Source organism: Panicum virgatum, chromosome 7K (genome assembly GCF_016808335.1).
Source record: "Panicum virgatum strain AP13 chromosome 7K, P.virgatum_v5, whole genome shotgun sequence".
Classification (NCBI taxonomy): domain Eukaryota; kingdom Viridiplantae; phylum Streptophyta; class Magnoliopsida; order Poales; family Poaceae; genus Panicum; species Panicum virgatum.
In genome coordinates this window covers 39,780,529-39,795,256 of record NC_053142.1, presented here as the reverse complement: position 1 = coordinate 39,795,256, position 14,728 = coordinate 39,780,529, and the positions used below count along the sequence as shown (strand labels likewise).

The 14,728-nt window shown below is 44.4% G+C and overlaps 1 protein-coding gene across 5 annotated transcripts; it reads left to right on the top strand.

Annotated features, from left to right (window-relative positions):
- Positions 1-2,690: 2,690 nt before the first annotated feature.
- Positions 2,691-11,599, top strand: LOC120642374 (endoplasmic reticulum metallopeptidase 1-like). Of its 5 annotated transcripts, none has more exons than XM_039918869.1 (14): positions 2,691-3,004; positions 3,973-4,290; positions 4,846-5,071; positions 5,410-5,566; positions 6,682-6,759; positions 7,008-7,079; positions 7,400-7,519; positions 8,182-8,346; positions 8,511-9,036; positions 9,114-9,270; positions 9,376-9,485; positions 9,990-10,102; positions 10,368-10,731; positions 10,965-11,599. In XM_039918869.1, exons 3-14 carry the CDS (start codon positions 5,010-5,012, stop codon positions 11,285-11,287), a joined length of 2,247 nt encoding a protein of 748 aa, XP_039774803.1. In that variant the 5' UTR covers positions 2,691-3,004; positions 3,973-4,290; positions 4,846-5,009; the 3' UTR covers positions 11,288-11,599. The 5 variants fall into 5 exon arrangements, with proteins under 5 accessions (XP_039774803.1, XP_039774800.1, XP_039774804.1 ...); XM_039918866.1 differs by having other exon boundaries at positions 2,696-3,004; positions 4,833-5,071; XM_039918870.1 differs by having other exon boundaries at positions 2,721-3,004; positions 3,981-4,290.
- The last annotated feature ends 3,129 nt before the right edge of the window (positions 11,600-14,728 follow it).

Here is a 14,728-nt window from a genome sequence, read left to right as displayed (position 1 = left end):
TTTTCTTTTCTCAAAAAAATAAGAATGGGGAAGAGGAATAGGAAACTATTGGAGTTGCTCTAAAAACTTTGGTGTTTGATTTGCATGTTGTCTGGGAATTTTATAACAAGTTTCCGCTCTCTTTATGCTTGATGAATTGGCATGATAAACTGTCAAGTGCTCTTTGGTAGCAGAACTCTTAGAAACGGATTTATACTCTCCCGTGTCCGTCCGGGATCTAGGCTTTGGGCTATGATAGAGGTGTAAATTGGTGACTCAGTGTATCTTTTCAAATATTTCTGCTATTTTAAAATTTTATATTAAAAAATAGTGTAAATAAATATTTGAACTGAAAAGAGTTGGAAATGCATAATTTCTCCGCCCCACAAAGACGGTTTGTTTAGCCTCCAAATTTTGTCACACAAAGACTGTCTATTTAGAATGTAGTAAAGTTCATCTAATTAAACAAATATCAAGTACCAAGAAATAATTGCATAGAGAAGGTGTGGAGCCAATCAAATGTTTAAGTAGATGTTACTCCCTCCGTCCCGAAATTAGCTATCTTAAGAGTTCAAAATTTGTTCCAAATACAACTATCTCTGGAGTTTCCAACCCACTTTATACATATAGATTGACCAAAATACCCTCTCATCACCCATTTGTATTTATTGAGGATATAAGGAAATCAAATAAACAGTGTGATCTTCAATCACAACTGATATAGTTAATTGGGAATATGGTATTTTCCACCACTAGTTGTATATTTGAAAATTTTTAAACGAACAGTATTTGTGAGACGGAGGGAGTAGGTCACCAATTTACACCTTATGACATTTGACATTATTCAAACCTGCAACAAGATGTACTTAATAGTCAAATTATTGGTCAAAAATAACAAAATTTGAATCTTCGTATGTGCACTAGAAAGGTCCGCGGCTTTGCCGCACGGGTCCCATATTTCGCATCGTAGGTTTTTATAGTTCATGCAAACTTTAGTTCATGCATATAATAATTATAGTATATTTTGGGTCTAGAAAATAAGGGTTGTACCACTTGGTTTTATTCAGCAGGATGATCCCTTCATTGAAAGGATTAGATTATTGGGTATGCAAAATTAGCCTTGAAGTGATAACAACATACACATATACTGCTGAGAAGGTTGATGTTATCTTTTCTATAATTGAACATCATTCAATGTATATATGCAAAATTAGCCTTGAAGTGATAACAACATACACATATACTGTTGAGAAGGTTGATGTTATCTTGTCTATAATTGAACATCATTCAATGTATATTTATTTTTATCTAATAGAAAAATGTAGATGTATCATACCTGGAGTACATCTAAAAATAGCTTTTGGAATCTCACCATACCGAACTTAAACAAATTAGTCCAGATTGAGTGAACACTTCATTTCGCAACAACTAATAATTCACCAAAGAATATTGAAAGATCTTAGTATCACTGTGGTCAAGTCCACTAATATCTCCTGCTTATGGTGGCAACCTAAGCATTGAAAACCAAACACAGAGTGTCGAGTGAAGAAAGGGTTAAAGCAGCTAGATAATTGAATTACTGAAGCTCCTTGTGATGGGGCGGTTGACCTGCGGCTTCCTGCAACAACTTGCTAACAGGTTGTGGAAAAAAGTATCTTTCTTCCAAAATCCGGCAGTCGAAGAGAGGAAAAAACATAGATCGCCCAATCTTTTTCATGAATCGAGTGAAACAACTTGCTAGAGAGGCTAATCGTTTCCGAGATCACCCAAAATGTAACCTTAGCAAGAAATCAGGGAGGGAGCCGCCCAATCTTTTTTGTGAATCGAGTGAAAAAACTTGCTAGAGAGGATAATCGTTCCCGAGATCACCCAAAATCTGACCTTGGGTAAGAAACTGTGGAGGGAGCAACCAAGAACTCAGGAGATCCATGGGCTCACCTCGGTTGTGATGGTGAAGCGGCGGAGCAGCGGCGGCGGCATTGCGGTTGCGTGTGGCCATCTCGTCCTCGTCCTCGCGCTAGCTGAAGATCCGAAGAGCATGGAGGTGAAGAAAGACTGGATGGAGGGCTCGCCGCCTGTGGCCCCTCCTCTTCCCTGCCGGCGACGAGCGCATCCTACTTCCCCTTGGGCGAGTCAGCCAGGTTGTAACGGCGCTTGTGGAGCTGCGCCGCCAAGTCCTCACATGCGCCAGAGCTGTTCACGGCGCCGGCGGGCCCGGGGCTCGCCGGGACCCCTTGTGGTGCTGCTGCTTGCGCGGGATACGACGCTACTGGCGGAGCCATCGGCCCTTGGTGACCGGCTCAGCCGGCCGAGGATGGGGAGGAGGCGTGGTGGCGCTGACGAGCGCACGGCGCCGAGCGTGCGCCCGATCGGACTGCCAGGAAAAACATGTGGACATGGCACACTGGTTGGCCTCGATTTGGTGCGCGAATCCGGTGTCGATCCGGCGGCCCAAGCAGGGGCCTGCACCGTTAGCGCCGGCGTGGGGGGCGCCGGCGGTGCCGGCGGCGGCGATGTCCAGGAGGAGAGAAGGGAAGAGGAAGCGGAAGAGGGATTGTATGTTGATTTCGACGAAAATTGAGGGCATTTTTTGTAAAATGATCGGAATTCGCCCGCAGCCGCGAAAAGCCGGCGAGGTGGCCACGCTCGCCGCCGACTTTTTTTTTTTTGCGCGAATCGTTTTTAGAGATGCGCTTGTGGAAGGAGGAAGTAAATCAGGCACGGTCGCTACCCAGCCTATCAGGCACGCGTTCCCAAACTAAATAAATTCCCTCATCTTCAACAACCCATCATCCTCCCCTCCATCCTCGCGGACTCGGGTGGCGCGAGGGACGACCCCAACGCGTCGAGTCCAGCAGTCTCACGGAACCCTCGCTGCAGAACGGCCGCCTCCTTCCTTGCGGGCTCGCCGGCCAAAGTGAAGCGCGCCGTCCCGCGGAAATCATCCTCCGCAAGTCGTTGTCCTTCTCTCTAGTGAACTGGCATCGGGCGGAGATACTCCCGTGATTGATTCCTTCGGCTGCTGGTAAGGTTCTCGGATGGATTGTTCTAGGAGTGTGCTTCGTTTGATAGCATGTTTTTTACTTCGCTATGAGCTATCACATCCAAGTCCTTTTGGCTGGGATGCAACCGGAATTGTTGCGGATTTGCTGGTTTTGGGGGTGGGGGCTGCTAGTATTTCCATGATCCGTCGGGGTTCAACTGAGCACCGCGATTCTCCACCTGAAGCTCGCTCCTGATCTCGGCTTTTAGATCTAATTCAGGAATCCCACGCTATTTTTACGCTTCGGTACGGGAAGGGATGAGATGGATGTGCGAGTCCAATGTCTGTCAAGTCTCGTGTGTAGTACTTGATAGTTGATACTGGCAATCTGAGGCCGGCCTTACTTTTCGTCACTTCTGTGAATTTCTTACGGTAAGAAAGTTTACTTCAAAAGGTTACTGGACTGGTCCGTCCTTAAACTGAGTAGGCCACACCAGTCTGTCTCCTCTCCTCTTCTCACATTCTCATAAGTCCCTGCGGTAGTCTGCCACATGCTTTTGTGTTGTCTGATTTTCTCCTATGAAAGAGTCATCTGTTGCCCTGGTCCAGATTAGCTTCTTTAAAACTTGCCGCGTTGGGTCCTTTATTAAGTTACTGTTGGGTGGTCCAATTATGACAGTGTAACCGTGGGTCTCGGTACAACTGTGCTTCAAATCACATCACCTTGACAGGATGCATATTTCTGATTGGAATGTCTGGGTTTTGATTTGAACTGAGTAAAGTTACACAATTTACTTTTTTGTGTTCGATTCATGTTGTTTTGATTCATGGATAACCTTATTTTGATAGGATGAACTTAAAAATTGTTATCCTATTGTCAACAGAAAAGCTAAACGGTGTCTTTTACTTAAAAAAATACTACGGAAAATGAGCTAATTGTTTATTTTTTTTCTAGAACTAGTGGTACTTGTGAAGATAAATCTTGTTTTTTTTACATTATTTGAGTTAAGATTAGCAGAATGCCTCGAGGGCAAGGCTCTTCTATGACAACCCGTGAGAAGCCTAAAGTTGATCAAGCAGTTGATCCAAATGAGAACAACCCCAAGCACAGGAGGGGTGCTTATTTGTTGCTGGGATTGTTGATAATATTCCTTCACGGATCCTGGTCTGTTTATCGTATCCAGTTTGGAAACCTTCCTTTGCCCCTAGATGCCAAGCAGGCTGGCAAGAGGGGTTTCTCGGAAGCTTCTGCACTTGAGCATGTGAAGTATTTAACAAGCTTGGGTCCTCATCCAGTTGGTTCAGACTCCCTTGATCTTGCCATCCAGGTTGTTGATTCATACTGCTTATTTTCACAGTTTTAACACTTCAGTCTCGCTGTTTACATTTTTGTTCCAAGTAAACTGTCCCTATCCATGACGCGATTGGGCACATTTATTCTATTAACCTGTTTATTAATCAAGATATCTCTCTAGTAGAGAACTTGAACCTAAGTGACCTAACATTCTTCAGCATAATTACTAAAAAATCACTAGATAAAGTTCTCCCCACAGCTCAGCACAACACAACAGGACTAAGTTGATCCCACATTTGAATTCATCTACCATCAATTGTTGCTGCTAGTGCCATGTACAGCTAACGGATAACTAGTGGCAGCCAATTTTGCCATGAACTGATGACAATAAAAACACAAGCTGAAATTAGGATCCACCTCTCTTTATTAATTGTTTAATCTTTGCCTTACATCTCACTATCTCAGTGTTGTTGTGGATTCAGCTTATAATAACATGATCACGAACATTACTGAAACTAAGAATTTTTGTGGAATTTTTTTTTGGTTGTTCTAGCCATTTTGACATGCCCATGATAGTATGTGTATGCAGTAGCAGAAAAAATAAAGACGACAGCTCATTGGGAGGTTGATGTTCAATTGGAGCTGTTTCACACAGATATCGGCGCAAATCGTCTATCTAAAGGTCTTTTCAAGGGAAAAACTCTCTTGTATTCAGATTTGAAGCATGTGCTACTGAGAGTTGTTCCCAAGTATATGCCTGAAGCTGAAGAAAATTTGATTCTGGTTTCTTCACATATTGACACTGTTTCCACAACGTAAGGCTTCATATTCTCTTTGGCAAACACGAAGATGAAATGTTTCTAGCTACGAAAAAGGTTGCTAATCATTAACTTGATGAGGAATGTTGGGTGTGAGTTCAAGTGATTTTAAAAAAACATACAAATAATGGTGTACGACGTACGGTGCCATAAGTTGTATACATTGTCAATCTGTTTAACTTGAATAGCAATTCATGTTGGGGTAACAGTAAAACATCATTTTTCAGTTTTCTTGGTACATTAGTTGTTTTTACTGATATATCTTTTAAGTTGTAGTGACTTTCAACATTTGATTTTTCGAGGAAAACCTTTTTTTTATTTTTTTTACTTTCCAGGGAAGGTGCTGGAGATTGCAGTTCATGTGTTGGAGTCATGTTAGAGCTTGCACGGGGAGTAGCTCAGTGGGCACATACATTTAAGAGTGGTGTCCTGTTTTTATTTAACACAGGAGAAGAAGAGGGTCTTGATGGCGCCCATAGTTTTATAACTCAGGTCAGTCTCTTGAAACTTCATACATATGCCATATCCAGTTCATGAGATATTGCTTGTCCAGTCCAGGTCAAGTAACCATGTATCTAACCTCCAGGTCCAATTAACTTTGGTCTATTATACTCCCTCCATTCACAGATGATAGTCTTATTTTAAAATCTGAAATTTCAAGATTGATAGTCTTATTTGAACCCACCCACCCATTGTCTCTCGGGCCCAACACCCATTAAGTGTGTAGGAGTAAATTTGTGCCTCGGGAAACACGCAATGTTTCGATTTCACGTACCTATGGATGAAAACCGGCTGCATGCAGGAGGGGCATTAAAGACAGTTTATTTTCATGAGGTTTAAACATTAAAGATCGCTCCTTTTCACTAGGTAAATAATGAAGGGAGGGATAAGTAGGATTGATAAGCAACTTTTTTTGCCTTGGTCATTGTGTCCATCCCAAATAAGACTACCATCTGTGAATGGAGGGAGTATATCCTAGTTGGAGTCAAGTAGATTGACTAATATGTAGAAGAAATAGGATGCCTAATTGACTGCTTGCAAGTATGGACTACAGACTTGGCTGCTATTTGGATCTATTAGCAGCCAATAGCCATCACCCATCATTCTGTTATGGCTAACTTCTTACCATTATGATGTCCCAATTTGTCCTTGGATGCAGTTCAGTAGGATTTGGTTTTCGTGAATGTGCCTTTTTGGATGTGGTGATGTGGGAGACGTCTACTATCCATTTTTGTGGCGTATTAGATTATCATCTCTTAAGTGTTAGTGCTAATGTTTCCCTTAATTCAGCAATGAGTACAACTGTAAGCGCATATTGGATAGAAGCACGGTGTAGCCTTGGTCTTTAAAAAAAGTATCTACTTTGCCTCAAAACCATCATAACTTACTTCCTTTCTCTTTCTGCTCTCTGACTTGTTCACTAAAGTGGTCCCTTTCCCTTCTATTAATGTCCATAAGCAATCCTCTGCATGACACTTCGTAAACTGTAATAGAACCTCCTAATTGGTACTCATTTTCTTTTAAACTTTGGAAGACACGTGTCATGGTACCACTATGCAAATGCATGCTACATGTAACTTCCTGAATCCTAATGTAATTTTTTGCAGCACCACTGGAGAAATTCAGTACGTTTTGCTGTTGATTTGGAAGCTATGGGCATCAGTGGGAAATCCACTCTTTTTCAGGTATGTTTCTGTCTCATAATATTGGTGCTGACCTTCGTAAAAATCTTTTTCCTGAAAAAAATTGGGCAAACCTAGAACTAAGGTTTTGTTGGATTTTCATATGGTGGGAAATAAGAAAAAACAAATAAGCATGACGGTTTCTGGGGCTACTTTGGTTGTTGTTTTGAATGCTCTGTATTATAATTCCTTTTTGCTCCATTTGTAATAAGAAATAATTACAAACCTAATCAGCCTATTAATGTTGACAGGGTACTGACTATTGGGCCCTGGAGAGCTTTGCAGCTGTAGCCAAATATCCATCTGCTCAGATAGCTTTACAGGTAGCAGCATTCCCTCCCTATCTCAATAAAGCTTTTGTGCGACATGTATAGCCATGCTTCAATAATTTCATGAAACCAAGCAGCCGAGAGCATATGTTATTTTTGTGTTGTCCTGTTTGGTTTTAGAAACAATCTATTAAATTAGGCTTACCATCTTTGTGAGGAAACATATTAGATTGTTTCTCAGCCCCCCAAACACAATTAGTCGGTGCTAAAATGGAGCTTAAAGTGAGAGAACATGGTTCCAGATCTGTCGTTTTGGTGCTTCACAACAAATATCTTTGTCTTCTCCCTTGCAGATTGACATTTTGTAATTGCAGGATGTTTTTCGTTCTGGAGCAATAAAATCTGCTACAGATTTTCAAATATATCAGGAAGTTGCTGGTCTTCCTGGACTTGATTTTGCATATACAGATACAACATCGGTATATCACACGAAGGTTGGTTCTCTTTGCTATATCAATGCCAAAGTTATCTGAGTTTGGACCTTTTCATGACTGGACAAAATGCCAGTTCATGAACTTCCATTATGAATAAAAATCCTGTCCATACTATCCGTTGACAACTCTTTGTGTATTTGATGTTTTTTTTAATTTTAATTTATGTTATTTGTCAATGACTCAGCTTTTCTAACTATGTTGTTTGATAAACTACAACACTAAGACTTTAAACTGATTTTTTTCCATCCCACATGTAGCCATTTGTAAGGATACAGTACAGGGAGTCAATGCTTAACAAAGTGGAAGTAGATGGCAGATGAAGTTTACTTCTTAGGTATCTAACTGTTTTGTCCACATGGAATACAGACCAGAGCTGTTTAGATAGAGGATTTATGATATGGTAGGGTCGGGTGCAGGTCAAGGATCAAGGGTGTTGCCCACAGGACCTGACATATTAAGTTATTATTACTATAATGCTGCAAGGTTTTTCATGTGGATCTGTTGCTTAGAAGTCTTGTAGTTATGCAACTTTTTGAACATCACCTTGGTTTATATTGTTAAATATAATGATATAAGGTCAAATACATATTTGGTGGTCCAATTTTTCTTAAATCAACATTCCAACTTCTGGTTTGTGATTGTTTCTGTTATGTTCTGTGCAGAATGACAAGATGAAGCTTCTGAAACCGGGGTCTCTTCAGCATATTGGAGATAACATGCTTGCTTTCCTACTCCACTCTGCAGCATCACCAAATTTTTTGAAAAATGCACAGCAACAAAAGCAAGAGAACACGGAGCAGAATAAGGCTGTTTTCTTTGACATTCTGGTACAGTAAATTCTATTTGTATGTTTCTGCAAATGATTGCGATTGTGTCATCAAATCTCTGCCCCTTTGCTAGTCTGCTAGATACAATACAACTATATAATTTACAGATTATGCGAAATTATTCAACTGATTTTCCTCTTCACTTTTGTGTTACAATTTTGCAGGGCAAGTACATGGTAGTCTATTCACAGCGACTTGCTACGATGTTTCACAACTCAATCATATTGCAGTCACTTCTGATATGGGGAACATCATTACTTATGGGTGGACGCTCTGGGCTTGTGTCCTTTGGATTATCATGCCTGAGCATAATTCTAATGCTGATATTTTCCATCTGCTTACCAGTTGTGGTAGCATTTATTCTGCCCCATATATGTCCGTTTCCTGTTCCTTATGTTGCAAATCCATGGTTAATTATTGGCTTATTTGGTTCACCTGCACTGCTTGGAGCATTTATCGGTCAGCATATTGGGTTTAATCTCCTGAAGAGGCAGCTTCGGTGTGTGTATTCTAGAACAAAACCAGGCCTAACTCATAACACAAGGGAATATGTTATTGACCTAGAAGCTGAGAGATGGATTTTTAAATCTGGTTTTGTCCAGTGGCTAATACTTCTAATACTGGGAACCTATTTCAAGGTTGGATCGTCATATATAGCACTCATCTGGCTTGTTTCGCCTGCTTTTGCATGTAAGTTGCTGGTACAGTCTGAGTACGTTAATAGCTTGGTATCACCTTGAGCATTCATGACTGTTGTTTCTTCGCAGATGGTTTTCTGGAAGCTACTCTTTCTCCTGTTCGGTTACCTAAACAGCTTAAAGTTGTCACATTGGTTCTGGGTATGGCTGCACCAGTTGTATCCTCTGCTGGTTTGGCTGTTCGCATGGCAGATGTAATTGTCGGGAGTGTTGTACGTGTTGACAGGTATTCAGCCCATAACCTCCCATGTACCATGTCTTTTTATTAATCTTTGCTGTTCTTTGAAAAATAACCAAACTTTTGTTAACCTCTTTTTGCTTTGGTATGCAGGAATCCTGGTGGACTGCCAGACTGGCTTGGAAATGTAATTGTTGCTGTTGCCATTGCAATCGTCATTTGTTTCATGTTTGTGTATCTTCTTTCATACGTTCATATCTCAGGTAAACTATGACATGCTGGGTATATTGTCATATTTCTTTCCTGTCAAAGTAATATCAATATTGATATTTGCATTATTTATTGTTTACGTTTCATTTCTTTATTTTCCTCTGCCATATAGAAAGAAAGAGGTTTCATTTATCTGCTAGTCCTGTGTTGTACCACATTTCAGTTTGGTTCTTCGCTGTGTAATTAGTAATTTAGTCTGTGTATGAACATTTTCTCCACCAGCAGACACTTGTGTATTTGGTTCTCTTCTCTTGACACCAGCCCGTTGATGTAAGAGTGTACTGCAGATATGTAACTGATGTCTGTACATTCCCTGCTATCTTCACTGGTCAGACTAAGGTCCCTACCTTTTGTATCTGGCATTCTCTGTACAGCCAGACATCTGATTTGTCTTGATATTTTTACGCTTCTCTGCATTTATTAGTTTTATATGCATTTGCTTTTTTTTTAGTTGTTTTCTCGAAGTGAGCTGATATACCACACTATGCTTTCTTTAGGTGATAAAAGAACTCTTGGTTTGCTATTATGCATATTCTTTGGTCTTTCACTGGCATTAGTGACAAGCGGTATTGTGCCAGCATTTACGGGGGATGTGGCTCGATCTGTAAATGTAAGCACTTCTTTTATGCTACTATTCTGCTACAATGCCTTCTCAGTTTATCTCAAAATTGTTTTATGACCAGGGGAGCCAGCAACCACATTTGTGATCAGTGCCTAATATGCTGTTTCTTATACATAATTGTGAAATTCCGTTATCAGATTTGTCCCTAGGTTCCAAAAACCAAAAAAGAGGAGTGTTAGTGTTGATACGTAAGGTAGTAACTTTTTTATGATTTGACTTCAATATAGTAACTTGATGATTTGCCTCTGCTCAGGTTGTACATGTCGTGGATGCTACAGGAATAGATGATGGAAATAGAGAACCATTATCCTATATTTCTCTGTTTTCCAATACACCTGGAAAGTTAACAAAGGAATTGGTAGACCTTGGAGATGAAGACTTTTTTTGCGGAAGGAATATGACAACTGACTTTGTAACATTTACAATGAAGTATGGCTGTTGGAGTTACAAAGATAGCAGTACGGGATGGAGCAAGTCTGAAGTTCCTATGCTCCGTGTAGAAAGTGATTCAGTTACAGATGGTGCTCGACAGACAGTAATATTGGTTGATACAAAGTCATCGACACGCTGGTCGCTTGGAATCAACAAACAAGAAATTGATGACTTTACAGTTCAAGGTGAGTTGAACCATTTAATAGATATAATTAATTCCTAATAACCTTTACCCTGATGAAAATCATGCAAGTACATAGCTAGTGAGTTCATTTCTTCGTCTTGTTAGCTAGCACTGAGAAAGAGCGGGCGCACTTGGTACCAATCAGTACCAATTTGGCTTTGAACATGCTTAAAGTACTATTGTAGCTGTTTGGCCTTTCCACATTATTTGACTTATTTCATTTTTTGTGCTCAGTGGATTCAGAGAAACTGGTTCTACTTGGTGACAAGACTGAGGTGGATGGATGGCATACAATCCAGTTTGCTGGCGGCAAAAACTCACCAACAAAATTCCAGCTAACACTGTACTGGTCGAACAGTGCTACCGAAACATCTCGAAAAGAAGCTAAAGAAGCAACGGATGTTCCTCTCTTAGTAAAACTCAGAACAGATGTGAATAGAGTTACACCACAGGTCACAAATGTCCTTGAGAAGCTGCCACGGTGGTCCACGCCCTTCGGCAAGTCCACTTCCCCTTACACACTCGCTTTCTTGACGGGCCTTCGTGTCAATATTTAGGCAGTAACATTTGTTCACCAGACTTAGATGTAGTCACAGCTTTCATTCGTCCTGTATTTAGCTACTATACCTATTAGTTTACCATCCAAACATAGCAAGTTACAGCCCCACAGAATGTATACATTCACGGCCAGAAGTCGACAGGAGTTTGGGAAAATGAGCATCAAACGTACACAAGTACAGGATAGCCCGGTTGAAAACGTGATTTGCAGATTCATACTTGTGTTTTCTTTCTAAGCAATTAGTTGTCTTATGTGAAAACATTAATATTGGATTGTGCTGGTGTACACGAAAGGATGGTTTTGCATTTTCGATCTGTTTCTGCTACACTTGTTCAAGATTTTCAATTTCTTGTGTTCCAACATCAAATCCATCCAGACTCCATGAAGTATTCGTGGTTTAGAGATGCAAATTTTGTTTTCTTTGGGTCATTTGGTTGACCCAAAACTCATCAAGGTTTTTGTTTGCTTCCGGACCATCGTGGTCGTCAGCCTAATTCTGAATCGTTCCTTAATGTCTTCAGCCAAAGCACACCAGAAGCCTTTAGAACGTAATTTTTAAAAAAAATAACAGAAAGAATTCCGGAAGCCTGAACTTTATCGTTCGATCCACCATTTCCGACCTCACCCAGAGTACTTTTCACGTAACGATGTGCCCGGCTCTCGTTTGTCTGCTTCCAGAATCCAGAGCATCATCTGAGCACTGAGCACCAGTAAATTGCCTGCCGGATATTTTTTGTTTAAAAACAAAAGTATTTGCCTGCCGGATCTGGCTTAGTTCTGAATCGTTCCTCCCGGGCTTCAGTCCAAGGCGGAAGCGGACACGCGTAATCCTCTTTTCGGAGAGGAGAACAGAGAACCTACTCCACCGGATGACCAGACAAACGGCCGAACCGAGGACGCCGCCATCATACCCCCCACGAGCAGAGTCCCGACGCCCAAGGCCACTCGTGCGCGCGCGGGGGGCATGGAGTTTTCCATTCCGGCCGCCGGCGCGCCCTACCGAGGCCACCCCACCAGGGTTTGACGACGGGGGTAGCCAGCCGGGTAGGGGAAGGGGGCAGGATCGGAGCGGAGCCCCAAAAACAAAAGCCGAGAGGCGCCCGCCGAGGCCCCGGGCGGCACGGGAGCAAGTCCCGCCGGTTTTCCCTGCCCGAAGCCGCCCTCCCACGCCGGTCAAACGAACCATGACGAAACGATCGCCGCAAACAAAGGGGTCCTAGGCCTAGCTGGGGTCGTGTCGTCAGGGCAGGAAGCGCTGGTGGCGTCGGGATCAGCGAGGCCATCTTCGACTTCCAGTTACGCTAGCGGCTAGCATAGCCTCCGGGTGGCTTTTGTTTTGTGGCCGCGAGGTGCGAGGGGCACTGAAAGCAAGGAGGAGGAGCTCAAAGCCTCAAACTTGGGCAGGCACTGCTGCGGCCATGTTACGTGTTGCGCCTGTGGCTGGCACGGTCCGGACCACTAGGGATCGTGTGGTGCCGGCCCGGCCGGGGGGCCTCCGCTTTGTTGCTGGGCGCGCGCGAACGTGAGGCGCCGGGACAAAGTTTCCCTTGGTGCACTACAGGCAGGCAGGCAGGCTGTGCCGCCAGTGTGCGTCATCGAAGTGTCTGTCCAGAGACGATGTCCTGCTCTACTAATGGGAGAATCATTTTAGAACTGGGCAGGTGCGTCAGTCGGTCGAACGTAAATGGCTCTATTGCCTGCCAGGATAGAACCGGTCGACATTTGCTAGCATCTCTTGACTTGAGCTACAGTTTGGCGACAGACACTCTATTCTACTAGCTGTGGTTTGTGGCTGGTGCTGATTTGTTGTGAGAGAAAAGTTGACTGTTGACTAGTGAATGGTGCTAATTTGATCTGAGAGAAAAATACTTTTGCTGATTCAGAACGTTGAAGGTCAACTGCCGCCGTGGTCAGGCCGGCGGTGCCCACGATGTCGTCGCCGGCGCATCACCCGCACGGGCACCCCGCATTCCTCCTTGATTTACTTTAATCGCGCCTGCCTAAACAAAGAGGGAAAAGGCAGGCCGGTTGGCGATTGGATCGGTGGCTAATTATAATCGCGCTGCTCGTCGGAAGCGGAGCTCGTGTCTCCCAGCCAGGCAAGTAGCTGAGCAGCTCCGACATGGCGCAGTGTGCCGCGGCGAGGTAGCCTCGCCCGCTGACTTCTTGACCCTGCTGACTTTCTCCCTCCCGGCGCAAGCCTGGAAGGAGAGAGCGCGCGTGCTTGGTTTCGCGCTCGCCTATGCGGTCCATCTGTTGTTGCCTCTCCGGCGGCCTCCCCACCGCTGGGGCTCGGCACCCGGCACGCCGGCGCCCCCGGGCGCTCCGGCCACCGCGTACGCCGCACCGCCGCCCGCCGCCGTTTCTTTATTCCGGCCAGGTCCGTTGCTTGTCTGTGAGTCGACCATCAGTAGCCAGCAGAGGCTCAGGGAACCGACGCTTGAGAACGCAGAGTGCCTCAAGGCGCCGGCAGATATGATCTGATACGCAACGCAAGCTGGCTAGTCGTGGGTACGCGAGTGATTCCGTTCGGCCGGTCGACGTCGATCTCCGCTCGAAACATCGCACCGTTCCCTCTTCTCTCAAGGGAAAGCAAGCAGACGGGTCGACCAACCAGCTAGAACGCACGGGCACGGCCGATCGATCGAGCACGCCCGTTCCAAGTGACACGGCGACGCCGACCCTTCACCACCAGCACGAGCGCGCTCTCACTAGGATTCAGGTGACGATGGCGCCACCAACCTCCCGGTCGCGTTTCTCGCCGGCGGTCAGATCGCCCACCCAGCTTAAGTTCTCTCTCTCTCTCTCTCTCTCTCTCTCTCTCTCTCTCTCTCTCTCTCTCTCTCTCTCTCTCTCTCTCTCTCTCTCTCCGTACGCTCTGACAGATTGATTAGTTTTGCGATCCCGACGCGGGAGGCATTTAAGCCCGCTGTCGATCAGGAGAGACACTCGCGCCGCAAAGCGTGGCGCGGCGACTTTGCATTGCATTGCATTGCGTCCGAAGTCTTAAACATGTGCAGGTCCCTTGACCTGCAATTATGCCCCCCACCAGCTGTTGCTGTCAATGTCACAGCAGGAGAGCTACTCCTAGTAGATGGTTTGTTCTGGTCTGGTCGGGTCTGGTTAGGTAGACGGGCACATCCATTAAGTCCTACTAGCTAGCTAATGACCTGCCGCTAAGTTAATCTATTTCCGGCTCCTGCCGCTGCGTCCTCTCTGACCACTAACCAGACCCCGTCGGCCGGCGTCGTGTTGGAAACGCAGGACGGCCGGCACCCGTCGTGTCGCGCCGGAGATGGGAGACAGGTGGTGACGGGGCGAGCCGGCGAGGCCGCGCCGGCGCCCGGCCGATTGGTGCGCCCTCGCGCGCTCTGCCTTTGCCTTTCGCCGTGTGCCTTTTTTTCTGCCCCCGTCTTCTTCTTGCGCGGCCGTGGCGACA

Coding starts and splice junctions, on each gene's coding strand:
- LOC120642374 (XM_039918866.1), top strand. CDS start 3,982: ATGCCTCGAGGGCAAGGCTCTTCTATGACAACCCGTGAGAAGCCTAAA. Junction 5,567..6,681: donor CCCATAGTTTTATAACTCAG/GTCAGTCTCTTG, acceptor AATTTTTTGCAG/CACCACTGGAGAAATTCAGT. Junction 9,037..9,113: donor TGTTTCGCCTGCTTTTGCAT/GTAAGTTGCTGG, acceptor GTTTCTTCGCAG/ATGGTTTTCTGGAAGCTACT.